This window comes from Phasianus colchicus, chromosome 19 (assembly GCF_987193195.1).
Source record: "Phasianus colchicus chromosome 19, bPhaCol1.hap1.1, whole genome shotgun sequence".
NCBI lineage: Eukaryota > Metazoa > Chordata > Aves > Galliformes > Phasianidae > Phasianus > Phasianus colchicus.
The window spans coordinates 2770130-2796463 of NC_143454.1; the positions used below are offsets into that span (position 1 = coordinate 2770130).

At 55.8% G+C, this 26334-nt stretch overlaps 5 protein-coding genes across 7 annotated transcripts; all 5 read right to left on the bottom strand.

Annotated features, from left to right (window-relative positions):
* Nucleotides 1-489: 489 nt before the first annotated feature.
* On the bottom strand, nt 490-3509 carry LOC116234110 (olfactory receptor 1E2-like). Its single transcript, XM_031601456.2, has one exon. It carries the CDS (start codon nt 1661-1663, stop codon nt 548-550), a length of 1116 nt encoding a protein of 371 aa, XP_031457316.1. The 5' UTR covers nt 1664-3509; the 3' UTR covers nt 490-547.
* Nucleotides 3510-11994: 8485 nt separating this feature from the next.
* LOC116234439 (extracellular fatty acid-binding protein) lies at nt 11995-15057 on the bottom strand. Its single transcript, XM_031602061.2, has 7 exons — nt 14888-15057; nt 14511-14650; nt 14076-14146; nt 13431-13541; nt 12980-13081; nt 12716-12741; nt 11995-12150 (listed from the first exon to the last, which is right to left on the bottom strand). The coding sequence occupies exons 1-6, from the start codon at nt 14972-14974 to the stop codon at nt 12716-12718; spliced, it is 537 nt and encodes a 178-aa protein (XP_031457921.1). The 5' UTR covers nt 14975-15057; the 3' UTR covers nt 11995-12150.
* Nucleotides 15058-15905: 848 nt separating this feature from the next.
* Nucleotides 15906-18328, bottom strand: LOC116234419 (lipocalin-15-like). 2 transcript variants are annotated; one of them, XM_031602042.2, is made up of 6 exons: nt 18154-18328; nt 17292-17431; nt 17084-17154; nt 16769-16882; nt 16266-16367; nt 15906-16154 (listed from the first exon to the last, which is right to left on the bottom strand). In XM_031602042.2, exons 1-6 carry the CDS (start codon nt 18247-18249, stop codon nt 16129-16131), a joined length of 549 nt encoding a protein of 182 aa, XP_031457902.2. In that variant the 5' UTR covers nt 18250-18328; the 3' UTR covers nt 15906-16128. The 2 variants fall into 2 exon arrangements, with proteins under 2 accessions (XP_031457902.2, XP_089977461.1); XM_090121335.1 differs by having other exon boundaries at nt 17292-17424; nt 18154-18292.
* Nucleotides 18329-19045: 717 nt separating this feature from the next.
* Nucleotides 19046-21031, bottom strand: LOC116234114 (lipocalin-like). Its single transcript, XM_031601463.2, has 7 exons — nt 20872-21031; nt 20221-20360; nt 20018-20094; nt 19800-19913; nt 19544-19645; nt 19365-19390; nt 19046-19189 (listed from the first exon to the last, which is right to left on the bottom strand). Exons 1-6 carry the CDS (start codon nt 20968-20970, stop codon nt 19365-19367), a joined length of 558 nt encoding a protein of 185 aa, XP_031457323.1. The 5' UTR covers nt 20971-21031; the 3' UTR covers nt 19046-19189.
* A 2007-nt stretch (nt 21032-23038) lies between these two features.
* On the bottom strand, nt 23039-26076 carry C8G (complement C8 gamma chain). 2 transcript variants are annotated; one of them, XM_090121526.1, is made up of 7 exons: nt 25815-26076; nt 25112-25251; nt 24475-24545; nt 24105-24212; nt 23880-23981; nt 23670-23708; nt 23039-23308 (listed from the first exon to the last, which is right to left on the bottom strand). In XM_090121526.1, the coding sequence occupies exons 1-7, from the start codon at nt 25944-25946 to the stop codon at nt 23301-23303; spliced, it is 600 nt and encodes a 199-aa protein (XP_089977652.1). In that variant the 5' UTR covers nt 25947-26076; the 3' UTR covers nt 23039-23300. The 2 variants fall into 2 exon arrangements, with proteins under 2 accessions (XP_089977652.1, XP_031457321.2); XM_031601461.2 differs by having other exon boundaries at nt 23039-23314; nt 25815-26064.
* Between the last annotated feature and the right edge of the window lie 258 nt (nt 26077-26334).

Here is a 26334-nt window from a genome sequence, read left to right on the forward strand (position 1 = left end):
CAGAATAATCTGCTCTCCCCAGGCATGCTCAGGTGCCACCTACACTCCCACCTTGTCACCACCATTCTGCATGCAGAAGCAGATGTCTGTTCCCAGGGTTGGCTTTGATTCCTGAAACTACAAAGATCAATCCCATGACAATGGTTTTCCTACTTATCCATATTTTATTGCATTAAGAGAAAGGCATCCGGCTCTGCAGTGTCTGCAAGTCCAGCCCAGACAAGATTATCCACCACTTAGCAGGATATGCTTACAGCACAGCATTACTGCTGCACTTCACATTGTTTCACCTCAGAAAGAGCTTTGCTTAGGAATAAAAGCTCCTTCCAGAAAGCCTGACAAAGCCCCACTGCAGATAAGTGATTAATAAAAAAAACAAGTCTTACCAAGGGCACTGTCACAACAAAGGCACAGTGGACATTCAGTACAACTTCTTTACCTGGACAATACCTATTTCTTAAGAAAACAGCTCCCAGAATTATTTATTGGGAAACCTGTGGCCAAGGCATAGCAGTTTTATGGATCTGCTCCTGGTCTGCTCACATCCTTAGAGTTCACCCTTCTGCCTGTTACTGGTCTGAGGGTCCCAGCTCCCCCCATCATGCTGGGTCACCTGCAGCGTGGTGAGGGCAGAAGTTGTTCTGCCCGTGGGGATCTCAGTGATACCCCTGCACAGGGCTTTCCTGATGGCCCATTGGAACTCGCTGTTTCTTAAGCTGTAGATGATGGGGTTCAGCATGGGGGTTACAATGGCGTACATCAGGGCGAGGACCTTGTCTATCTCCTTGGAGCTGCTGGATTGAGGCACCAGGTATGTAACAGCCCCAGCGCCAAAGAACAGGGACACCACGGCCAGGTGGGAGGTGCAGGTGGCAAAGGCCTTCTGCCTCCCTGCTCCCTTCTGCAGCACAGCCCGGAGGATGTGAACATATGATGCAAGAGTAAGGAGGAAAGAGACCATGGCAACAGTCGCAGCCAAAGCATATGAGACAGCCTTGTTGAGAAGAGCATTAGGGCTACAGGACACTTCCAGCAAGAAGGGGATCTCACAAAACAAATGGTTGATCACATTGGACCCACAGAAGTGTAAGTGGGCTGTGAGGAGGGCCTGGATCAGAGATGAGAAGGAGCCACTCAACCATGAGACAGCCACTAGGCAGTGGCAGATCTTCTTGCTCATGAGTGCTGTGTAGTGGAGGGGGTGGCAGATGGCCAGGTATCTATCGTAGGCCATGGCAGCCAGGAGCACACACTCACAGCCCCCAAAGCAAAGGAAGAAGTAGATCTGTGTGATGCAGCCCACCAAGGAAATGGTCTTCTGTGGTGAGAGGGAGTCTCTGAGGATCTTAGGCAGCGTGACGGAGGAGTAGCAGATGTCCAGGAAGGAGAGGTGCCCCAGGAAGTAGTACATGGGGGACTGCAGGTGAGTGTCCAGCCAGACCAGGGTCATTACGAGCAGGTTCCCCAGCACAGTCACCAGGTAAATGAGTGAGAAACCCATGCAGAGGGACACCTGTGCTTTGTAGGCAGTGGAAAACCCCAAGAGAAGAAATGAGGTGGGGCTGCTGAGATTTCCCCCCTGCATGGACTCAGGGTTCATCTGCGGGGAGAGCAAGAAGAGATACAGGACAGGCAGAAGGAGGTGGAAGCTTAGCTCTGCCATGGGACGTCTCCAGCCCTCTGTTCTTCTGTGTCATGGGCTGAAGCTGTGCCACAATCTCTGGCACTCTTTAATCTCACAACTGACTCAAAGGGCTCTGAGATGGGAGAAGTCTGTGGGCAGGTGCCCACAGCCCATGGGGTTTCAATCTTCATGTCAACACCACAGGACGCCACACATGCCACACATGCATTCCCATCCATGTTCCCACTGCCCCATAGCTTTTTCAGCTGACACAGGGGCTGCTCTCTGGCCACTTACCCCAAGGGTTGCCAGCAGGCTTGGGTAGAAAACAGACAGACCTGGCCAAAACGGCTCCAGCTCTTCAGGCAATGGCTTGAAGAACTCATGGCAAAGCCATGCAAGCCAGCAGAAAAGTCAGGAAAGCCACCTTCCCATGTCACCTTCTGACTAAGACAGGACCTGCTGTTAAACGAGGCAAAACTCTGCATTGCCCAGGAAACACCGGAAAGCAGGGATCTCACACTGTGGTCAGTAAGGATCCCAGGAACTGTTAAACAAGGGAAAACAGAAGCAGTGCCCACCATGTAGGGGATGTGATCAACTATGTGGGAATTCAGGGCTGGGCTGTACATTTGTCCTGGTGCCCAAAAAATGAGGTAGGTGCATAACTGGGGAGGAAGGGACAAGCTGACAGCCTGTGATTTGGTCTCATGAGCAAGTCTGTGGTGCTTGCAGAGCTGGGAACCTCCAAGAACACATGGAGGCATTCTGGCAGGAGAGGAGAAACTTTTCAAGATCCAGTGTGGGAGAAGTGACACACCAGGCTTTAAACCACAAAGGGACTGGAGGCTGAAGGAGAGGCGTACACTCCCCATGCTCAATATGGTATGTGCTGGTAAACAAGGGCATGACCACATAGGGAAACAGAGGAAAGGGAAGAACCTGTAGAGATAATAGCAGCTGGGAAAACAGCACAGCTAAACAAAAGGCTCATCTCTGGCTCAGGAAGAGCAGATGGTCCATAGGAAATAACATAAATGGTTGTGGCTTCAGGCAAAGCCAACTTCTACATGAAGTGTCCCATAACGGCAGATATTACTGGAGGTCAGAGAAATAGCTGCTGTAACCAGAGCAGACAGTGGAGAATCACAGAATCATAGAATGGCTGGAGTTGGAAGGAACCTCAAAGATCATCTAATTCTAGGAGGAGTGTGCAAGAAAGAGAGATGGGGAGGGGGAGCATAGCACAACACCTTGAAAGACACTGGATCTAAGACTTCCTGGGTCCAAAATCATCTTGGGAAGGCGGGGAAAGAAAATCTGCTCAGACCCCTCAGCCAGACTGCAACAAGGACAAAGCCTAAGGAGAGAAATTCTGCCAGGAAGAGTAACTCCTATAGGGGGGAGGCTGCCTGGTCTATTAGAGGCATTCCAAATACCATTGGATGTGTCATCTCACACGTTTTTACCAGGTCACAGCATGAAGCGAGCTGATAGAGTTTTTGTTCTTGCTCCTGAAAAACAGGCTGCTTATAGAAAAGCTATTTGTAGAAAATAACTTCAGCTAGAATAAGCATGAGTCAATGTAATTTTGTGTAAATGGGAAGATCAATAAGAGTAGAATGGTGGCTGTATCTGTGATCATGCACAAGTCAGGAAAGCAAGTTATTGCAGCTGGACAGATTTGGGAATTCAAGCACGCAAACATAGAAAATGAATGATGCTTTGTGAAGCCAAAGATGAAACCTGTTCTAAAACTCCCTCCTAAGCTTGAGGGAGAAGCTGGCAGAGCAGAGCTGTTGGACAAGATGACCTTCAGAGGTTCCTTCCAACTTCAACCATTCTGTGATTCAAGCAAGCAAGCAGCATATGTACACTGAGGACAGTGTTTGCAACAAGTGGAATGCCTGCAAGGAAAGAAAAGAAAAAGCTTTGAGAAAAGTCTCTATTGAAAGATGAAAGAGTACAGGGAGATAATGAAAAAAAAACTGTGTGCAGTCTTAAGAGATTAATATACACTTTTCAGTCATGTAGTTGAAGTACAGGCACCCATGGGGTGCTTCTCAGCTCAGGTCAGAACACACCCAGTCACAGTTTCCCAGAAGAACAGTGACAATTTATGGCAAAGGTAGGGTGACCAGGACAACCTGAAGGCTTGGGGGCAGCAGCATCACACAGGGAGGAAAGTCTTCAGATCTGCTGCACATCAGGGGGCTGCAGGAGGGGAACATGTGCAACTGAACTCAGGAGGAATCAATGTTGTTTCACCTTCAGAAAAGATGCAAAGTATCTTTGTGAAGTATCTACGTCTGATGAGGGAATGAAAGTTCAAAAGTAGAGCTTTTGAAGGGCTTTAGAGGAAAAGTGGAAGTTATGATAAAACATAAATCCAGGCTTCCAAAGGGAGATTGTGCTGGAAAAACTTGCTGTCCAGCCTTTGTAAGACACTAGCTTTTACTTTTTCAACAGTGGGAATGACATAGCTATCAGTTGCCTAGATCTCAGAAAACAACATTCCAACCTTGGTTAACTCAGGGAGGAGCAGGGGTGAAAGAGCAGGGAGCATCACAAAGGCTCCTAGGTGACCTGAGGGAGAGGCTGGCCCCAGCAACATCATTCTAGAGCAAAACACCAAGGGCTGTGATATGGCCACATAGGATTGGCAAATAGGAAACCAATTGCTGGGGGTGCTAATGGGAATGGCTGTACAGGAGAAGTGTGCTTACAGGGACCTCTGCTGGATACCCAGCAGTCCAGCCAGCCTAGGGTAATGACAAGTTGTGAGTGTGGCAGAGAAGCCAAACTGTCCTTGGCAACAGCAGGAATAGTTTGTAATCTGTGTGGGAAAATACCAACCAAAGTATATTAGTGAGATCTTGCTGGGTGGTGCACAGGGAGCAAGGACCCACTGGAGCAGGAGGGAGCTGCTTTGCTGTGGCACTGAGCCTGGCAAAGGGAGAGTCCATTGCAGGGGGCATGGCATTACATAGTCATCCTGGAGAAGCAGAGCGCAACAGGGAGGAGGCTGGAGAAGGCTGCTGCATGAGGAGCAGAGCCCTATGCCAGAGCACACTGCTGTGGTTGAACTTGGCACAGACAAACCTGTGTCAGCTAGCAGCTTAAACTCAGTTTCAGAAATGGCTTGAACCCTGGAATCACCTCAGTTCTAATGCACCAAGGCTTGGACAAGGAACCAGGGTAAAGGCAAGAGGGGATGTGATTCCTAAATCTGTGACCACTTAGAACTTTTCCCGTTACTTAAAATAAAACTGCTCTAATTGTAAGTAGGTGTCCACAGAGCCTTTTGTGTCAGTTTAATAATGTGGAAGTGGAAAACCACATGCCTGGTTCCCCTGGAAGACAGCACACAGACAAACCTAGCACCCACTCCAGTCCCTCCCTGCAGTCCATGACTCTCTGCCTCCCTGGGGACATACCCAGACTGCAGTCTCCCCATGAACCAGTTGCTTCGGTGGGGGTGCTGGCAGCACGAGGGCTGAGCCAGAGCTGATTGCATGTGCCCCCTGCCAGCCCTGAGAGGGAAGGAGGAAATGTCAAATGTGTTGAGCGAATGGTATACAAGTGGCACCTTTGTTTCATTTTCTAATAACTATACAGGTTTGCAATTAAATCTGCAGTCATTGGAAGTGTCTGTTTGCCTTTCTGCTAATTAAATTGATTTTGATTTGCTATCAAACCTAATATGAGACAGGCGAGCTCAAGATAGAGTGGGGAGCAGCAGATCAGCACTCCTCTTTGCGAAGCACATGCCTACACCATGGTCTCACTAGGTTTGCAGAGCCACATCATGGCAAGGCTGGGAGCAGGTGGCAAATGCAGCAACACACAAGCAAGCAACATGTCTGTTCCGCTCAGAGCAGTGTTTGCAGACAGGGCAGGGTTCCTCTGGTGCTACATGCAGGCAAGCTACGGATGGGTGAACTTTGGGACGTGTCCCAGGCCACTGGGTACTCAACAAGCTGCCAAGTAGCATCACGAAGATACATATCTGCCAGTTCTTGCAGAACCATGTGGGGCAAACTCCTTCCCTCCTTGACCCTATGGCTGTCCTGTTATTGAGCACTTGCCCTGCTTGTCGTCTGGGGACTCCTGATCATAGCATCATAGAATCACAGAATAGCTCAGGTTGGAAAAGACCTTAAAGATCATCAAGTCCAACCGCAACCTAACCAAACTACCCTAACAACCCTCCGCTAAATCAGGACCCCGAGCACCACATACAGGCGGTTTTTAAACACATCCAGAGATGACCCAGTGCCTGCACAGCTTACCTGGGGATGATGCTTCCTCTCTTCACGCTAGGTGTATCTGGCAGCACCAGAAGTTTGGGACAGCAAGGTGAATTTGATATACCCCTCAGAGGCATGTGAGAAAAGATCCCCTGTTACAGCAGAGCACATAATTGCTCAGGCACAGCCACTTAGGCAGAGTGGTTTGGGATGCTGTGGGAGCACACAGCGAGTAAAGGCAACAGAGTCCTGAGGATGCTGTGTCAGCCCTCCAGAGGCTGGAACTGGGGCTGCTCTGAAGCTTCCTGAGCATCTTGACAGCTGCAGACACTCCGTGCTGATCCCACTGTGGGACTGGGGTAGTGCTGCAGGCTCTGCAGCTCTATTGTCTCAGAGACACCCATGAGAAAGAGCCCGAGTCCAGGAATATGTCAGAGTCAGGCTTTTCTGTCTGCACTCTCCTTTTCCAGCTTGTTTTCCTCATTTTTGCGACCAAGAATAGCTTTTTTTTATAACCTTGGTTTCTTCTAGACAACTGGTCTGGATTGAAGAGTGACTTATGCGGCTCCAGCAAGTGCAAGGTGCACTGCTTCTCTGCTTCCAGAAGCTGCTCAGAAACCTCTCACCTCTAAGCAGTTAGGGACTCTGGGAAGAAGGCTTTCCCCACACCAGTCTGCAGGGGCCAGAATGGGGCCTGAGAGCATTCCCATCTCTGTGGAGGAAGTGATGGTGCAGCTGGGCAGAAACAGGAGACTCCCTCCCTGAGCTCCTTTGGACTCAGCCCTTCTTCCTACTGCGAGCACACCCTCCATTTCCCCCCACACAAGTGTATTTTGGAGCTGGAAGTCTCCCTCCCTCTGCCTCCCCATGAGGCTGCTTTGTCCTCCCCTGCTCTGCCTGCAGGCGCCTGGGAAGGCTGAGGGGCAGGGAGCAAGGTGTGAGGGCCTTTTCTCTGGTCTTGATCACAAGCCTAATTACTTATCGGATAGCCAGTAATTAACAAATAATCTCTAAGTGTTAGGTGCTACGCTAGTGGTGTCTGGCTGGATCCTTAGTTATTAGTGTCATTTCATGGCCTGGGATTCTGCTGGAAGGTCCTCAGGGCCTCTGATCCTGTCCGACCAGGCTCTGCCAGGACTTGTCTGCTCAGTTTGGGCACCTTTAAGGATAGGGACCCTATCACACTTTTGGAGACCTGCTCCAGTGTGGAATCATCTTCATCACAAAGAACGATTTTCTTTTGTCTAACTATTTTCCACACTACAGCTTGTGTCTGTTGTCCTTTGCCTTGCCGTGCCATACCCCCAGGCCTGCCTGCACCTTCTCCTTGTCCTCCCTTCGGGCACTGGAGATAGCAGTCAGATGTCTCCTCTTCTCTTCTGAAGGCCAACCCAGCCCAGCTCTCAGCCTCTCATCAGACGTGCTGTACTGCAGGCCCTGACCAGCTTAATGCCCCCCTCTCCATCCCTCCCCCCCATCCTTGCTGCATTAGGGCATTTCCTGCACTGTGGAGCCCCAGAGTAGGCCCTTCCCTGCAGTGGCACTTCCACAAGTGCTCCTTGATGCCCTTCATTAACCCAGACCAGGCTGCTCTTGTTGCTTGCTGCCTGCAGCACAGCTTGTTGCCCACCTGGCTGCGGCATGGGGTTAACCTCCCCAGGGGCAAGAATTTGCAGCAGCCTTGGCTGAACATCAGGGGTTTGTGCTTCCCTGTTTCTGTGGGCCACCGACGCCTCTCTGAATGGCAGCCCTGTCTGCCAGCACAACCCAGAGCTTTGCAGTCCCCAAGGGGCACGTTGTCGCTGATTCTGGGCACTGTAGGACTGACACATCTTCATGCGTCAGGAGATGCTTGCACTGACAGCTTGGGAAGTCCCCAGCCATGTTGTTTCATACCTTCAGGCCAGCAGACATATCCCATTGGCTGTGTTGGGTCAGCCAGTCATAGAGCCAAAGCATTAAACCACATCCTGTTGTGATCCAAGCTGAAAATAGCCACACGCCTTCAACAGAATCTCTGGAGGAAGCAGGAATGCCCAAAGCCTGTTGTGTCCCCAGTGCCAGTGTCTCATGAAGTTATGGCCCAAAGGGCACCTTGTTGCCCCAGCAACAGTCAGGTCTCAGTTGATGTCATTAAAAGTTTCTGAACTTCTGCAGCCTCAACTTCTGAAAGGCTCTAAAGGGCTTGTTGTGTCACTGCAGAGCCTGGAGACAGGAGCTATATTTGCCCCTTCACAAACTTGGGAACAAAAACTGTTAATTCTCTGTGGGGCTCAGACCCAGCACAGAGGTGTCAACGGGCAGTAATTGGCAATTTAAGTGCAACTCACTCCTGACCCAGGAGAGTTCAGGTGGATTGTCCCTATGCTGCAGAGCTATTGCCCACTGGCACAGGTCCCCACAGGGGACAGATCCCGAGACAGATGGGCTGAGGGATGGCTCAGGTGGGCTGGCACGAGCCAGGTCCCATGTTCTGCTGCACCTGGGGAAGCCCATGGTCTCACCCCATGTGATCCAACTCCTGCTGCAGTGACTGTACCACCAGCTACAGACAGTGATGCCCAGCACACACAGTGGGGCATCCATGAGGTTCTAACACATGGTTGCTCTGGGTGGTTGGATATGCAACCATGAGGCATGGTGCAGAGGTTTTAGGGCCTACACATGGGATGGCTGAGAGTCTCCAGGTTATGAGCCTCTAGCAGGACTTGGTTCATGGGGCAGAAATCAAAAGGCTGTTTTCATTACAGCCAGTGCTGTGCTTAGAGACAGAGATGCTCCAACACAGTTGCATTTTATTTTTAAATGGGAAAAAAAAAAGGTCAGGAGGATTAAATAACACATATGGCACAGAGATTGTTTAGAAAGTCCGGCTTAGAGCTTTACTCAGAGTGCTTAAATTGATATTAGAAAATACAAACCCTAGAGAATGTTATAAAAGGAAACCAGAATGATTGAATCAGTTTAAAGAAGCTGATCAAAATGAGATAGATGCTCTTAAATTTATGGAAGTTACATCCATGTGAAGGCAGTAGAATGAGCCCTGGTAAATGTATTAGCAATAAAAGAAGGCAAGCAATGAAGACACCAGAATTTGGCCATTTTCTTTGAGGGATAACATCTGCACTTACAAACAGTCTCTTCTTCAAATGTTCCAGGACCTATACATTAGAATCTGTTTGACCAGGAGCTGGTCAAATTTAGATTGAATATTCAAGGAAAAGATGGAAAAGCAACAAACAAACAAACAAACAAACACTGCAACTGCCTTAGCTGAGAAGAAGCTTTGTTGGATCCCCAGCCTAGAAGATTCCTTTTACAAACACTTGAGAGGCTCTGTCCTGCCAAAACAGAGGTGCAAGACAGTAGTGAAACAGAGGAGATGGCATTTCCAGTCCAAACAGACTAAGTATAAAACTCAAACTTCTCACTGTATCAAGTCATCTGCTGCTTTGGCTCATCCTTGGTAGCTCTAATTTTCATCAGAAAGATACAGGAAGCAAATTTTATGCTGGATTTTAAAGAGGTTGTCAGCAGTAAAGAGACAAAAATCAAGTCAATGCACTTTGCAGAGCAGGCAGGTGCTTGCAAGAGATGTAACTGATGAGAGAAATGGTTGATGCATGGACGAACTATGTCACAAGGCAGGCAAAATTCAACTTGTGCACAGGAAAGTCACACTTCAAAAATAGAATTTGTGGAGGAGTCAACAAGATATGAATGTTGGACATTATCTTGTGATCTTGGAAGGGTATTAAAGCTTGCAGAGGACACCCTGCCACTGATAGGGAAGAAGATCCTCACTTGGCTGAGAGAGAAAAAAATGCAGTCAGTTTTCCAGGGTATGAAGATCACTCATATCACAAGCAAGCACTGCAGCCCTTGACTGTGAAGTCTCTAAAAGAACTTCTCACAAATACAGAGTTCAGCACCTCCCAGCTGCTAAGGACTTCCCTTGCCCCATCACCACTCTGTTCTCTCCCCTGCAAGCCATCCCTACCAGCTAGGTTCCTGGTCGCTGCTCAGCTGCACCCATCTGCTCCTCTCTGCAGGATGCTGCCAAGGCCCCAGGAAACAGACCTCAGCAGACTTGAAAGGTGGGCCTGGGTGAACCTAATGAGGTTCAAGACAGCAAAGTGCAAGGTTTTGCACTAGGGCCAGAGGAATCCCAGGCATTTATACAGACTGGAAGGAGTGGTCCTTGAGAGCAGCCCTGCAGAGAAGGACCTGGGGGTCCTGATGGATGAAAAACTGAACATGAGCCAGCAGTGTGCTCTTGCAGCTCAGAAAGCAAATAGTATCCTGGGCTCCATCAGAAGAGGGGTGGCCAGCAGGGACAGGGAGGTGATTGTCCCTTTCTACTCTTCTCTTCTGAGGCCCCATCTGCAGTACTGTGTCCAGGTCTGGAGCCCCCAGTACAAGAAAGACAGGGAGCTGTTGGAGAGGGTCCAGAGGAGCCACAAAGATGATCAGGGGACTGGAGCACCTCCCCTATGAAGACAGGCTGAGGGAGCTGGGCTTGTTCAGCCTGGAGAAAAGAAGGCTGCAGGGTGAGCTCATTGCAGCCTTTCAGCACCTAAAGGGAGCCTACAAACAGCAGGGGAGTCAACTCTTTGGAAGGGTAGATAAAAGCAGGACAAGGGGAAATGGTTTGAAGTTGAAGAAGGGAAGATTTAGGTTGGATGTCAGGGGGAAGTTCTTTACTGTGAGAGTGGTGAGGTGCTGGAACAGCTGCCCAGAGAGGCTGTGGATGCCCTGTCCATCCCTGGAGCTGTTCAAGGCCAGGTTGGACGGGGCCCTGGGCAGCCTGGTCTAGCATTAAATGTGGAGGTTGGTGGCCCTGTGTGTGGCAGGGGGGTTGGAGCTCCATGATCCTTGAGGTCCCTTTCAACCAGGGCCATTCTGTGATTCTGTGAAACCCTTTGCACAAATTCAGGGTGAAAGTCCCTTGGAAATCACTGACTATACCATGACATCTGGACAGGCTTGCTGGGAGATTCAAGAATTGCAGATATCACCTCCTTTGTTCTTGTCCCATTTGCTCCTCTTTGTCCTCTATCTACTAATATCTGAAGGCACAGTCTGCAAGGGGACACATAGTGCAACATGGCACAACAGCCAGGCAGGGCAGGAGCTGTGCCCTGGCACCCAGCACCCTGGCACCCAGACCCACAGCACCCAGCACTGGTCTCCTAGGATGGCTCTTGGCTACAAAGAAGCATCAGGCTGGGGAATGCATTGTGGTGAAACTCCCTTGATTTTGGGTGAACACCAGCTACAGTGAATATGCTCAGTGTGGATCGTGAGTAAGGACAGTTCCCCACTCTGCAGGAAGGGGTGTTGCATGCAGAAATGGGTCAGAAATGATGGTGAAGCAGAAATTGCTATGCAAAGTTGCTCTGGGCAACCATTTGGGCAGAAAGCAGATGGGCAAAAGGAGGAGTGGAAAATGCAAGAGGCAGAGAAGAATGATTTCACTGCCGCCTGGCTGAGTGATGCCCACACGTGGCAGGAAGGAAATATTTGGCTGGGACACAGTGTGGAGACACTGGGACTCCCTGTCATAGAGAGCTCTTGGAAAAGGGTGTTACTGGCAGCAGGATGTCGTGATCCGCATCAACAAGTGTACTGAAAACAAGCCTCGAGGCAAAGCCACATGAGGGCCCAGCATTCTTGGGACCACTGCAGGTTCTGAGCTGTTCCTGAGCTGACCAGATTGAGCAGGAGGGCAAATTCCTGCTGCAAGCACTGGGCTTCTTCCCAAAGAAGGCGGAAGTGATGCTGGCTCTGGAAGTCCCAGTGGGATCCCCTGCCCAGACACTGTCGGGACGTGTCCAGCTCCCACTTCTGCTCAGTGCCAAGACCGGGAGGAGAAATTTCTCAACCATATTTTCCCAGTCCCTGTGATGGGGAAGGAGCAGCTGGGAAAATCCCGATGAGCTCAGTGCTGGGACAGACCCTGCCAATATCCTTGCCAGCAGAGAGCAGCAGGGAGGCAAATCCGCAGGAGTGAGCTCACTGCAGGACCACCCCTGGTTGTTTTCCGTCCGCAAACCCCAGGAGGACAGCAGGCGGCAGCACCTGCCCAGGCACCCCAGATTCTCTCCAGTTACACCAGGCTCTTGGGAAAGTTTCTGTTTATTTGGGCAAAAAGGAGGGACCGCGTGCTGGTGAAGCGGGAGATGCCTCAGAGCCATGATAGGGGTGGCAGAGCAGCAGCCTGGAGTTTTGGCACGTTAGTCTTGTTCTTTTGGGAAGCAGCATCCATCAGCCATCCTGTAGAAAACAGCCAGGAGAAGCGTGCTGAGTATTTGAGGTGGAAGGACAGCAGAGCAGGGAGGGCCTTCCTCTGCTCTCTGGACTTCAGCCATCTCCAGGGATGAGTTTCTTGTCTACCCTACAACTAAATGTGCGCCGCTGTGGGGGAAAAATGAATGCTAGGGCTGCTCAGTAGGCTGACAGCCAGCATGTTTTGCATGGTGAGACACCAACCCCGATTTGCCAGCTTTACTGGTTCATTTCATTGCAGTCCCTTTGGCAAGATCCAATGTCCTGGCCCTTGCCACTGGATGAACTCAGCAGCCATTTCTGAGCAGGTTTTGCTTCAGGTGTCACTGCCCACCATCAGGCAGCTGCACCTGCATTGCATCCCTGTGCTTCCCACTGCCGGGAAGATCCAAAAGAATCCATCCTGCCTGGATGTGTGCTCCAGCACATCTTCAAACAATTCAGCCCCCAGAGTAATTTGAGGAACTCATGGTGGCCCCATGTTCAAGTACCAAGGAAGAAATTTCCAGGTGAGGATACATTGCAAATACTGTGTTGCACTGCAGCAACTTACCTACACTTCATCAACGCTGCATTTATCTGTGAAAATAAAAAGAAAGGCTGAGAGCAGGGCTTTGGTCTTGCCAGTCCCATTTAGCACCCACAGGAGGAGGCAGACAATCCAGGAAAGTGAGCAAGACAGAAGTCACAGTGTGCCAAGCCCCTCATCACCTCCTGGCTGCCCACACCACCAACCAGTCCCTGCCAGCCCACTCAGGCTCCCCGTGAGGACTGAACCAGCCTGGTGGCTCCAAACACAGCACTTGGCCACACTCACCCTGGCTGGGCAGCATGATGACCATCTCGTCTGTGTAGTTCCGCTCCTTAGCAAGCGTCCTGAAGATCGCCGTGGCTGCGGGGCTCACCTCACGGCTTCTGCCTGAAGGAAGGAGTTAGCTGCTTGCTGGGTGGGACAGGTGATGCCCTGGCACCAGGGTCCCTGGGCAGCCCAGTGTCTCTAGGATCCCAATCCCACCCTTTCTGACCTCTCCTTGCAGCAGGACTCCAGCTCTTAGCTCTATTTCACCAAATGACTTACCGAGGCCATGGATACCTGGCACAGTGCAGAAACCCAAGACCCAGCCCCAAAATGCTGCTCCTTCCACTTCCCCCTGCCTTCATCTACCTCCTAAACCAGAACTGGCACATGGGCAGTTGTAGCACAAGGTGTCTCCATGTCCCATCCTCCCCTTGCGCCTCATTCCCACAGCCCCGGCTTGACTACGCACTGTAGAGCCTCATCATGTGCAAGGTCTTCCCATCCTTCACCCTAGTTGCAAAGATTACTGCATAGGTCTTGTAGTCGGTGTCCAGCACCTCCACTGTTTTCTTGGCTTCCTCTGAAAAAGGACATGGAGCAAAGTGAAAAATTTGCTACATGCCCCTGAGAGCTCTCATGCTGCAAAAGGACTATAAGAGTGTGAATGCCCATTCATTGATCCACCCAGCCCATATTTCTGCTGCATTCCCCCTCCTGGCTTTCCCTCTTGGTAAGACTCCTCCAAAAGCCTGGGGAGCCCACAGATCATGGTAAAGATCGGCAGAGTGACCAGGACCTTGAGTGCAGGAGGGTCTGGGGATGGCCACTGTGGGTAGCAGAGCATGCTGGCCAATTTGGGACTAGCACTTGGGTGGGGGATGGGGGAAAGCACTGCTGTTTTGTCCCTGTTGCAAAACAACTCTGCTTCACCCACAGTTAGGCTCATGTGGTATGAGGCTGTCCTCCTGCAAGCAGCTACCCAGAAGGAGCCACTGCTGGTGGGGCATGGCCCCCACATGGAGTGGTGTTGAGTGGGTGGTTGGGACCAGTGGTGGGAGATGTCCCAGGGACAAATGATGTCTCTGACTCTGCCCATGACTCTGTTCCCACTCACCTGAGTAGTAGACTTCACCATCATCACTGGTCTTCTTGAAGGTTGTCCCCCATTTTCTGCACCCCTTTGGGCTGCAAGGCAAGGAAGAATGCACTGTCACACATCCTCAACATGTGCTCAGATCCACCTGGTTTTGTCCTTGCTGGGTGAGGTTCCCCTCCCCAGGACGCAAGCTTTGGAGTCAGGGTCACACCTCCAACACAGGAGGTGCTGATAGAGGATGGTGTGTCCTGGGGAGAGCCACCACTCATGCAGCAATGGCTGCCAGAGCAGGACAGGGAGAACAGAACCTGGCACTTATATTGGGTAGCAGAGGAGACCTTCAGCTGCTGACAGTGGTGTCCCAATGCCCAGGTTTGTGGGCATACTGGGTAGGGGCACCTGGGTGGGCACCCACTGACCAAAAGCCAAGGGAGAGAAGCACCTGGCACTTACTTGGGGACAGCATAGGAGACCTCCAGCTCATCCTCTCCTGGGAAAGAGATTCTGACCACTGCCATCTTCATGTTGCCCTTCTCACGCAGTAAATTCTCGGAGTTGGAGGCCAGAGCAACAACATACCATTTTCCTGCAATCTGGCAGCGGGAATGGGCTGTGAGCCTGGAGGACCTGGCAGGATGCGTTCCTTTCTGGGCACCTGCATCCCTTACAGACACCTAAACCCCTGCTGCACCACTGTGCCAGGGCTGGGCGTGCAGTGCTTTCAGCGTTAGCTGTGGTGTCCCCAGCTATCCCCAGCAAGCGAAAGGTCCTCCCATCCCCACCGTAGTGAACAGAGCCCACAGTCCCTTCCCCGGCGTTCCGCAGGTCACCTCGCTCCTGTCCGGCACTGTGGCTGCAGCCCCCGCGTGCAGCAAGCAGAGCAGGGCCAGCGCCAGGCTCAGTGCCAGCGTCCTCATCTCGTGCAGCCTCCGGCGTCACCGCGGGATGGGGAGCGGTCCCGGTGCTGTTGGCTTTATAGGGCTGTGCTCCCCCCCCGTGCCCCCGCGCTGCGTGCTGTGCCGCACGGAGAGCGCTGCTATTGTTGGTGTGGGGCGAGGTGCTGCTGTGGGAGTTGAAGCCATTCCAGGGTAAACAGAGGCTTACGGAAAGAGGAAAGTGTTGCAAGCCCTGAGGAGGGGTCTGAGTAGTGGGGTTGCAGGACTGCTATTGCACCACAGCTGAAAGTGAAGATTTTCTTGTTTTCTTGAAGTGTCTTGTGAAAGAACAAAGGCACTTCTTGTTTCCTGGCTGAGAATTGCCGGGAGAAGCAGGGAGGTCATTCCCGGCACAGCGTCCATGGGCAGCCCCAGCACAGCTGTGACTGGCATCTGCCCCGAGGCTGCTCCCATCGTCAACCCCCCGCCTGGATGGCAGCGCACACGTGTGCCCTCCTGGCCAGGGTATGCTGCCCCTCTGCTCTGGCTCTTAGGGGTCCAGGGTTCCAAAGGGCTCGCGTTGCATCCTCACAAATCCCACACCCAGGTGTGTGCTGAGGGACTCCCCTTTCTCGGCCACCACTTGCTGGGGAATGCAGAGGGGATGGGGGCACGGCCCTACTGCCCCCACAGCTCTTTGCCAGTGGGCAGATGGGGCAGTGGGTGGCAGGTAGATGTGGGGGCCCTGATTAGACATGGGGCAGCCCTTTGCCCACCTGTGCAGGGAGCTGGATGTCCTGGGGGCTGCCCGCTTCCCACTCTGCCCAGCTGGGCTCCCCACGCTGGGTGGGCTCTGCAAACCACACAGCAAAGGAGCCCCCAGACTGCCCTGTGGTTCTGGAGGGATGGATTTGGAGCAAGGCTGCGGACAGCACCCCCAGCCCTCACAACAAAAGCACTGAGCTCAGGGGCAGCTTCTGCATCTATTTATTTCAAGCAGAAATGTGTGCTCCCAGCATAGAGCAGCAAGGCTGGGAGGGGTGGAAAGGGGCAGCACGGAGTGGGCACTGAGCCAGGTCCCAAGGACACACAGCCCTGTGTCAGCCCCTCAGCTGCAGGGAAGCAGGATGGATGGACAGATGGACAGGGGGTCAGCAGGCACTTGGAGGGGCTGTGCATCTTTGCTCAGCCTGTGCTCACTTGCGAGTCTTGGTGCACCGATCTGTTCAGAGTGAGAAGAGGGATGAGCATGGCCCACACTGCAAGTGCTGAGTCCCACTGGAGCATCCCCATACAGAGAGGACACGAATGCCACCTCCCTTCTGGCACTCACCCGAGTGCGGCAGCACAACCAGCATGTCCTCAGTCAGGCCCACGGAATGGAAGAGCTTCTTGAATTTCTGCAGGAGCTGTGGGCTCATGTCCTGATTCCTTGCTGTAGGTGGAAACCAAAGCAGGGGCTGTGAATGAGGGGCCCTACAGCCAGCACCTCATCTGGGGCGGGACCCCTGGAATGGGCAAAGCAGTAGGGGATGAGGTGCAGAACGGCCACCAGACTCCTCTGTGATCACACCCGGGGGGCTGTGCACTCCCCATACAGCCCCAGCAGCCCTGGGGGTCTGCAGCTTGAGTGGCATGCTGCAGGTGGGGATTTAGTTTAAAATGGTGCAAACTAGGGTTACTGGTAACTGGGGATATTGCCAATGTCATAATTTGTTCACTCCAAAAAGGACTTTTTGGGCACAGGAAGATGCTGGCGTGCTGGGTGCTGACGCAGTGGCTCTGGGTGGCAATGGGGGTCCCAGCCCTGCCACCCCCCATGGGATGGGCACCCACTGTAGAGCTGCAGCATGGTGCTGGGTTCCTGGCTGTCTTTCTGCTGGGTGTACACGATGGCGTAGTGCTCGTAGTCTGTGTCCATCACACGCAGATCCCTCTTCTCTCCCTTTTCTAAAAGACCCCAGAGAGCACCCAGTCAGCCCGTGGCTGCAGTGTGCCCATTGGGGTCTGAGAAGGGAGGTGCTGCACAGCGCCAGCAGCTGTGTGCAGTCACCGGTGGAGGCAGAGAAGCCGACCCACCTCCTGCTGCCCCTGGGCGCAGCAGGACAGGTGCCGCCCACCCTGCATTTCAGAGCTCCTGCCCACACATACCTGTGCCGATGTAGTGCCCTGCCTGCCCACCGTGCTGGAACAGCATCATAATCTTTTTGCATTCTTCTGGCCTGGAAGGGGAAAAATGAAACAGCAAATGAAGCTTGGAGCCAGAGGGTGGCATCCCAGGCAGCAGGACATGCGGGGCCATGCAGCCCACAGCTTGGGCATTGCCCGGCCCAGGAGGTACCACTGCAATGGGACTCACAGCGGGAGGACTGTCTCCATGGCCATGTGTCCCTCCGGCGTGAAGCTGATGGCGGTGGCAGATGATGTCATCTTATCCTTCATGCTCAGGAACACAGGGCAGTTGGAAACAGCAGCCATGATGTGCCACATCCCTGCAAACTGCAGTGAGCCGTCACTGCCAGGGTTTGGGGAAGATCTGAGGAGCTACCACCTGCCAGGGGGACCCATACCCACTATGGGGTCCTGTCAGCCTGGGTGGAAGACTTGCCACCCCAACATAGCGACCTGCCACCCACCACTGGGACCTGCCACCCATCTGGGGGACATGTACCCACCATGGGGCCCCATCAGCTTGTGGTAAGGGACTTGTCAGCTGCCATAGGGACTTTCCACCCCATCGCAGGGATTTGTTGTGTACTGTAGGGACCTGCCATCTGCCCTGGGAGACCTGCCACCCCATGGCAGGCACCTGTCATCTCCAATGGGGACCTGCCTTTCTGCACAGGGACCTGTCACATGCCATGGGGGCCTGCTGTTCTCTGCAGAGACCTGCCTCCTGCTGTAGGGACCAGCCAAACCTAGCATGGGGACCTGCACGCAGAGCACTCCTGCTTTGTGCCATGGGGTGAGCATGGCATTCAGCCCACGTTCCCTGGGGTAGCTCCACATTCCCTGGGCCACCATAGCCCCAGGGTGTTGTATTCCCACAGTAGGGCCAGCACAGCGGTCCAGCACTGCTCTGGTTGTGCATAGGTACCCACAGCCTCACAGCAGAGGCACAGAGGCTCTGGAGAAGACCCAGAGCTGAGATCAGGGGTGCCTGGGGATGCAGCTCTGCAGCCCTGCCCCAGCCCAGGCAGGCTGGCACCCTATGCCATTACCTTCTTGGTGTCGAAGTCCAGCTGCACAGGGACCTCAGCCCCAGCCCGCAGCAGGCAGAGCAGGGTCAGCACCAGGCTTGGTAGCACCGCTGTCATCCTCGCTTTGGGGTCTGGATGCTGTCTGGATGCTGCAAGAGAGGCTGCATGGTGCTGCCTTTTCCTGCACCTACCTTTATAGCCCTCACTGCTGGCAGCACCCCCCAACCGCCCCACTTTATGCAACAGGTTACACAAGAGCAGTGATAAGTTGTTCCCGTGTTAGGTGACAACTTTGGCCCCTTCCCAGTCTAATTGCTCTGTCCCAAATGAATGTGGCATTGTGTCAGATCCAGCATGGAGCATGTTGGGGACTGGCACCATCTGTGCCAAAGTGGGTCCAGGGAGGGGGCCATGGGTGTAGAGGTTCTCTGGCTTCCCTCCCAGGGTCCGGCTGTATCAGGATGGGGAGAGCAGTGGGATGGGGCTTAAGTCTGGGGTCAATTTGCAGCCAGTGGGTGCAGACCCCACTCCAGGGCAGGACTCAGGGTCACGGGACAGGGAGCACTGGGCAGCTGGGACTGAGCATGACATCCATCTGGTTTGCGTCCATTTTCTTGCTGTGGTTTTGGAGATCCTCTCTGTGATCTCTCATTACCACATGCCCACACAGCCAGTCTACTCTCCAGAGGGGAAACTGAGGCAGGGAGGCTGGTGTGGCCAATGTGGCATACAGGCCAGTCTCAGCCCTTCTCAGTCCTGGGACCCCTTTGTTCCAGATGAGGCAGGTTTCATGGCCAGGCAGCACCGTGTGTGTGCATACAGGGTACAAACCCATCACCTCCCCAACTAAACTGGAACCCGGGAACACCCACTGGGCCCCCGCAACACAACAACCCAACAGACACAAGCGGGAAACAGTAGTTTATATGGGCTTTAATAAGGACAGGGACAGATATGCAGGGTGCAAAGCCAGGAAGTGAAGGTAGATTATGGCACTGGGGTCAGGATGGAGTGGTTGTCGGCTCGTGGCACGCTTGAAGTTCCATCCACCAGCAGCCTGCATGGGAGAGAGGAGAAATGAGTGCTGCTGAGCTGGTGGGGGCTGGCATGGGGTGACAGTACCTGAGCCAGCCCCAGTAGAGCTGAGCAGCTTCATGGGCTGATGGCACCAGGGCTCTGCAGGGTGGAGGCAATGCTGGGAACCCCCAGCCCCCATCGAGGGAAGGACTCACCTAGGCAGCGTCTGCCATGCACTTGTCTGCAGAAAGAAGAAAAGCAGAGATCATCTTCACCGTGGTTAAGGGCACTACTGCCCCGGGATCTGGTACAACCCTCCAAGGACCTGCACCTCCTCCCTCCATCCCTATGGGCTGAGCGCAGCCAGGAGCCACTGTGAGCTGCCCACCCTTACCTGTCTGGGGCAGGATGAGGATCTCCTCGTCCTTCAGGCCCTGCTCCTGGGAGAACTGCATGAACCTCTCCAGGCGCTGGGGTGCAAGCTCCTTGGTGCGGCCTGCGGTGAGAGCAAGGTGAGGGCAGCCCCGGGGAGCCAGGGGAGGGGGACCCGGCCTGGAGGTGCTGCCCCATTACTCCCTACTGCAGGACAGATGCCCCCTGAGGAAAGCCCAGGGGTCTCAGCAGCAGGGTGGGGCAGCGTGGGGACGTACTGTAGAGCAGCACCATGTTGGAGGAGCCGGTGCTCTTGGAGATCTGGGTGGCCACCAGGGCATACTCGTCATAGTTGGTCTCCACCACACGGATGTCATGGTTGCTGCCCCAGCCTGTGGGAATGGAGAGGGCACCACTCAGCCCAACGCTGAGCCCGGGCCCCAAACCCCCAAGGGCCACATCGCTGCAGGGTTGAGACGAGGCCGCAGAGGCTCACGTGGGCTGGTGTAGCTGAACCGCCCGGGCTGCTCCGTCCGGATATAGAGGCTGTTCCTCTTCTCACAATGATCACCCCTGGGGAGCAGCACAGAGCCATCAGAAGGACCATGGGGAGGGAGGGGTGTGGAGCTCAGCACCCCCAGTGCCCACCCAGCAGCCCCCAGCACTGCACTGTGCCCCCCAGCTCCCCGCCACCCGTACTTGGGGTAGGTGGAGGTGACCTCCATGTTGCCATCTGCAGTGACAGTGATGTCTGTGGTACACATCTTCATCAGGTGCTTCTTGTCTTTGAACCAGTTGGAGTTGGAGGCCAGGCCGATGCTGTACCATCTCCCCGCGAGCTGTACACAAACTCTGCTCAGCGCTGGGCAGGAGGGCTGTGCCATGCTGCAGCCCTCAAGGCCGGCAGAGCCGTGGCTAACTGAGCATATTGCTGCCCTCCCCATCCCCCCCAGCCCTACTGAGAAGACAGGGCCACCCAGAGCAGAAGTCCCATTTGCGTCCAGTCACAGCACACGGAATGGGCCAGGATTCTGTGACAAGCATCCAAGACCACGGACCAGCCCAGGCTGGGGCCAGCATGGATGTGTCCCCTTCCCCATCACCTCTTTGGGGCAGCTGTTCCACCCAGACTCCCCCAGGAGCTTCTTGTAGGACCCAGCAGCACAGCCCATGCCCCAGCTTGGTGGGACCCCAGTGCTGGGCTGAGGATACAACAGGTGCCCCCTTCTCCTTGTTCCCAGGGCAGAAGGGCCCCCAGCCCACCAGTACCCCCCTTGCTGCACATTTCTGGGGAGATGAGCATCCCACACACCCTGGCCCCACACAGCAAGGCTGGCCGGACTGGATCACCTTGTCCTGCTGGAAGTCAGCTTGCACAGGAACGCTGTTCTGCGCGTGCAGAGCCCCAAGCAGGGCCAGCCCCAGGATGCTGAGCAGCGTGGCTTGCATGTCCCCAGCAGAGCAGAGCTGAGTGGAGCGGGAGCTGCAGGCAGTGCTGGACGCAGCACTGAGCCCCTATTTATGGACAGGCAGCGCAGCGGCCCCAGGGGGCTGGTGAGGCAGGCAGGCCAGCCCTGTCTCCCCCCGTGCCGTTATGCAAGCGGGAGCAGGGGCAAGAGCTGAATCCAAAGGGCAGGCTGGGAACCTGTGAATTTTTCCTTCCTGTTGATATTACATGTTTGCCTTGGGGTGCCAAACTGCTCTGCAGCACAAACACAGCTGTCAGCCAGTTCACTGGCTATCCCTGCCACAGAGCTGCACAGCACAGGGACTGGGGGAAGTGGGGCTGCCATGGGCAGAGCGTGGGGACACCAGGGGTCAAGTTTTGCTGCCTGCCCCTGCCTTGCAGAAAAACATCGTTCAGACCCAGAGAGGGACCTAAGCACAGCACAAGTGCCTGCCAGGTCCTGATCTGATCCATGGGATCTGTGGGCACCTTTGGGTACACCCATGGGAACCCCCTGCCTTGTGCTGACCCCCGTCCCTGAAAAGCTCCCGGCCAACAGCATGCAGTCAGATAGACCCCCAGTGTCACCCCACACCCTTCTCCAGGAGCAGTTGTCCCTGTTGGATTGGGACTGCAGCAGGGCGAGGGCTGGGGGTGATCACTGCTGTTACTGGTAGCCCTGTGGGGCTGGGCAGGACTGCACGGAACAGAGCACCAGGCAGGTCGTGCTGCCCTGGGGCTGTGGATCTGGCAGGTGCCCACTGCCAGCCTGTGACTCTCCCTGCAGCACAGCCCTTCCAAGGCTCTTTACATAAGGAGCATGTTTTCACAGCAGCTGTTTTTTTCCTCTCGGCAGCCCACCCTGCCTGGCCGCCTGAGTACATTCCCTTCTCCACATCCAGCTGCGAGCCAAGCCTGTGCTGCACAGCATGTGCTGGGGGCTGGGCTGGCCCTGCTGCTGCGGATTTATTAAAACAAAACAAAGCTGAGCTGGGCAGGATTGAGCATCACGAAAGCACCCTGGGCTCCTGCATGCCACTTCCAGCCCTGGGCTGAGCCCAGGTGTGGGTGTGGGGTGGGTGCACTCCATGGGCCCCTTGGGGTGCGGGATGCTGGGGAGAGCTCTTTCCATTGGGAAACAGAGGCGTGCAGCACCCCGTGTGCCTGGCAGAGATGCTGAGGAGCGCACAGGGTCCCAAGGGGTGATGCCAGGTGGCTGCAGGCTGGGCTGGAAGAGCCCATGGCTCCCATTGGCATGCCATGCTTCCACCATGATGCTGCCACTTCTAGGGAGCAGCTCCATGCTGGGTGAAGCAAGCTGTACTGGGTGGCTCGGGCCCACAGTGCCCTGACTCCAAGGCAGTGGGCTCAGCAGGCGGCCTGGCAGCTCTGTGAGCATGGCCAGACATGGCTGCCCCACATGTGGGCAGCAGGACAGCGGCTGGCTTAGGACGGGTCACGTGGCGGATCCTTACATAAGGCCCTGATAAACAACATGTGTTACCAGTTTCCGCTAAGATTGCAAAACGTCAGTGCTGGGGGCAGAGGGCTGCTCCCACCCCAGGGGCTGCAGACCAGCCTGCTGTGGGGGGACTGTGGGGAAGGGGCTTTCCAGCCTGCTGCTGCCTCAGCAGAAACGGCTGGGGGCTCCTCTCGGGGTGTGCCCCTTCCCCTCCAACTCCAGCCTGCGCTGGGAGGTTGGAACCAAAGCAGCCCTGCCAGGTTGGACGTGTATCAGGCTGCTGGGGGCCCTGAGCCCCTAGGGTTAACCCTGCAGCCCTCAGTCTGTGCGGCAGACTCCAGGTATGTCCTCTGCCTGGCTGTCAGCTGGGCACTGTCGGAGGTGGCAACAGCCTCTTGGAGACCATGGTCCACAGGGCCCAGGCAGGGTCACAGCTGTTTTACCTGAAGACAGAAAGAGGACAGCTACAAGGCTGCATTTTCCTCCCCTGAGGTCTCTGGTGGGAAGAGATGACCCACTGCAGGTTCCCAGTGCCCCCCAAGCCCTCCAGCCCCAGGGCACCAAGTGCTGTAAGCTTCCCATGCCATGCTTCCACAGGCAGCCAGGCATTCTGCCTTGCCTAGACACAGAGCTTTTCCTTGTGTTTATTGGGGTGTTGCTGGTTGCTGAAGGGCATGGGGCAAAGGGCATGAAGCCATGGGGTGACACAGCCAGGCTGGAGGAACAGAGGAGCCCAGGGTGTGCTCCCAGCACTGCAGAGCAGCAGCAGGGCTGGCCAAGCCCCACCTCGTCCCTGTGTGGTTGTGTTCATGGGCAGCTGCATGAGGTGAGAGATCAGCGCTGGGCACATCCTGGAAACACTGCTTCCATCTACAGCTCTGTTTCTGGAAGAGAAAGAGAGGTGCTGAGGGGTTGGAGCAGAGCCCAGTGCCAGGGTTGGGACTCACCTCTGCCTCCCCATGCCCAATGACAAATGGTGGAGCCACCTTTGAGAACAGCCACGTTGTCTCCATCCCAGGATGCCCCATCCCAGACCCTCATCCCAGTACAGACACCACTAAGTCCAGCTGGACCCACAGAGGGGCCAAACAGGGCTTTCCTTTGCCAATGTGAGGTCAATAGCCACGCTGGGTGATGCTCTGCCACTTCCCAGCCCCACATCAGGGCACAGAAGAACTCCTGCCCGGTGCTGTGGCAGCACTGCAGGGCAGGGCTGTGGCAGCGTGGAGCCATGCTCACCGTCAAGGATGTGGAAATCGTCCGCAGAGTCGCAGAACCCTGTGAGAGAGAGGGCCCAGGACGGTCACCTGCCCTGTGCAGGCCACATTCCCACATCCATGTGGATGTGCCGCCCCCCCCTCCCCCTCGCCCTGCTGGTACCAGACCCCAACCAGTGCTGGTCCCCTTCAGCTGCCCCCACTCCTGGCAGCTGCGTGGCACCCAACCCACCATATGTGGGGAAGTAGTAGGTCACGTCCTCACTTAGGCCCATGGCCCTGGCACGCTGCTCAAACTTGTCCACTATGGCGTCGCTGAGCTGGCTGCTGCGGCCTGCGGGGGAAGCCCACCATCACAGCCTTGCTGCTGGCCCTGCTCCCTGCAGTGGGCATGGTGTGGGGCACGGTGTGGGGCATCCTGTGAGGCATAGGCATCCACTGCCCCATGCCAACCCACCATAGAGCTTGACAGAGAGGCCTTGGCTGTCCTGGTAGTAGATGATGGCATAGCTGCGGGGATCCGCCTCTCCCACCACCACCTCCATCTTGCTGTTGTAGCCACGGCCTGTGGGAGACAATGGGGCAGGTGTGGCCCAGCTGGGCACCATCCTGGGGCCTCGTGTCACCACCAGAGGGCACGAGGTGTGCGACTGGGCACCAAGGGCACACACATCTCCATGGCATTGCCAATGGCAGCACTCAGCACAGGGACACAATTGGACCCCAGAGGTGGCACGGTGGGAAGCACTGGGGGAAACCACTTGTGCCAAAGCCCCATCGGAGTAGGAGGGGCCCACTCCATGGTGCCCACCCAGCCCCGTGCTCACCTCTCACAGAGAAGCGCATATGGGCTCCTGCAGGGACGTAACGCTGCCTGATCTCCCAGCACTGCCCATCCCTGCGCAGGGAGAGAAGCACAGCGCAGGGCAAGCTGCAGGGCTGCAGCTGGCCCCCAGCTCTGCCCTTCCAACTTGTACATGCCATCTGTTTTCTCAGGAGGTTTTCTCCACTGGGCACCAATGTAAGGGAAGCCCAGTAACTGCTGAGCACCACGTGCCAGCCACCCCTATCCCTCCTTGCAGCTTCTATCCCTGACACCCCACACAGCTGTGTCACCCACGGCCATTCAGTACCCACAGACAGCCAGACATCAGCTGTGCTGCCACTGTGGGAGCCCTTGCGAAGCAATCCCTGAGCAGGCAGCCCTGGAGCAGCCACGCACCTCCTTCATGCCCCAGACTCTCCAGGATGCCCGTCCCATATCCCACCTGGGCACCCTAAGTCTACCCTGTGACGGCAGCCCTGTGGCTTGCAGGGTGCTGAGTCCACCACAATCAAGACTGTTAGTACAAAACATCCCAGAGACCCCCTTGCACTGCTCCAGTGCAAGGGGGCAGCTCTCCCCCCTTGCAGCCCACAGCCCATCTGCAGCATCCCATCCCACCAGCAGCCAGCATCACTCACAGCTTCGTGAAGGTGCTGATGGCCAGGCTCTGCCCATCCGGGACAGCCACTGTCATTGCCGTGGCCTCCAATCGGTGGCTGTTCTCTGCCAGGTAGCTGCAGCGGGATGCTGTGCCGACCAGGAACCACCTCCCCACCAGCTGCACAGCACCAGGTGGGCACCGTCATCCAGGCCCGGGCCCTGGGGTACCCCTGCGCACTGCCGCTGCCACCTTGTTGTGCTGAGCACCCACTCCCACATTTCTCCCCTCTTGTGCTCTCCCCTCTTGCTTGGCATTGCTGCCTGCAGCCCGGCCCCGTGCTTGGTGTGCTGCTCACTGTGGACCCTCATTCAGGAGCAGCAGCACGATGGGGTGCCCAGGACATCACCCAGCAGCACACACCAACTGCACACAGCCCTGAGTATGTGGCAGACAAGCACCCCACAGACCTGCCTCCCACCCCATAGCTCCATTTGGGACCCCGCAGCCCAGCCCCACGCTCCCCATGAGCACCAAGAGCCCCCAGCTCCACAGGCACCCGGAGGCCTGGGTGGCAGCGCCTGGGCAGAGCTGTGCGGGCAGCGGGCTGGGACACGCTGCGGGGCCAGGCGCGGACTGGGGGTGCGCTATGGGGCCGGATCGGAAAGGGGAGCACCGGGGGCCACACCGCAGCCCCGGTGCTGCTCCCATTGCCCCTGCCCGCGGGGGACGCCTGGCCTCACCTCGCCGAGCCCGAGGTTCCCCTCGGTCACCACTTTCTCAAGAAGGCTGCGGGAAAGGGGCGGCCGCTGTCCCCGTCCCTGCAGCGCGGCGAGGAGCAGGGAGAGGAGCAGGAGGGCGCGCAGGGCGGCCATGGCGCAGCGCAGCCCCGTGCCGGGAAGCGGCGCGGCCGGGCACAGCCGGGCGGGCACGGGGTCACGGCACACGGGGTCAGGGGGCACGGAGCCGGGGGCCGGGCTGAGGCTGCGCGAGACCTCCACTGAGAGCAGCCGGGGCGGGGTGGGTGTGGGGGGCTCTCAGGGCCCCACGGAGCGGCGGGGCGCGGCGGGGCAGCGCTGACAGCACCACGCCCCCTGGCTGCGAGCTCCCGGCCTGGGAGACCCGGACCCACGGAGCGACGGGTGGAGCCCGAACACCGGGGGCGTGGTCCGACCGCACGGGGCGGGGCTCGCTGCGGAGGGGCGGGGCGACCGAGAGCGACCGCACCGCGTTCGGCGCGCTGTGCTCGGAGCGGCGAGCGGC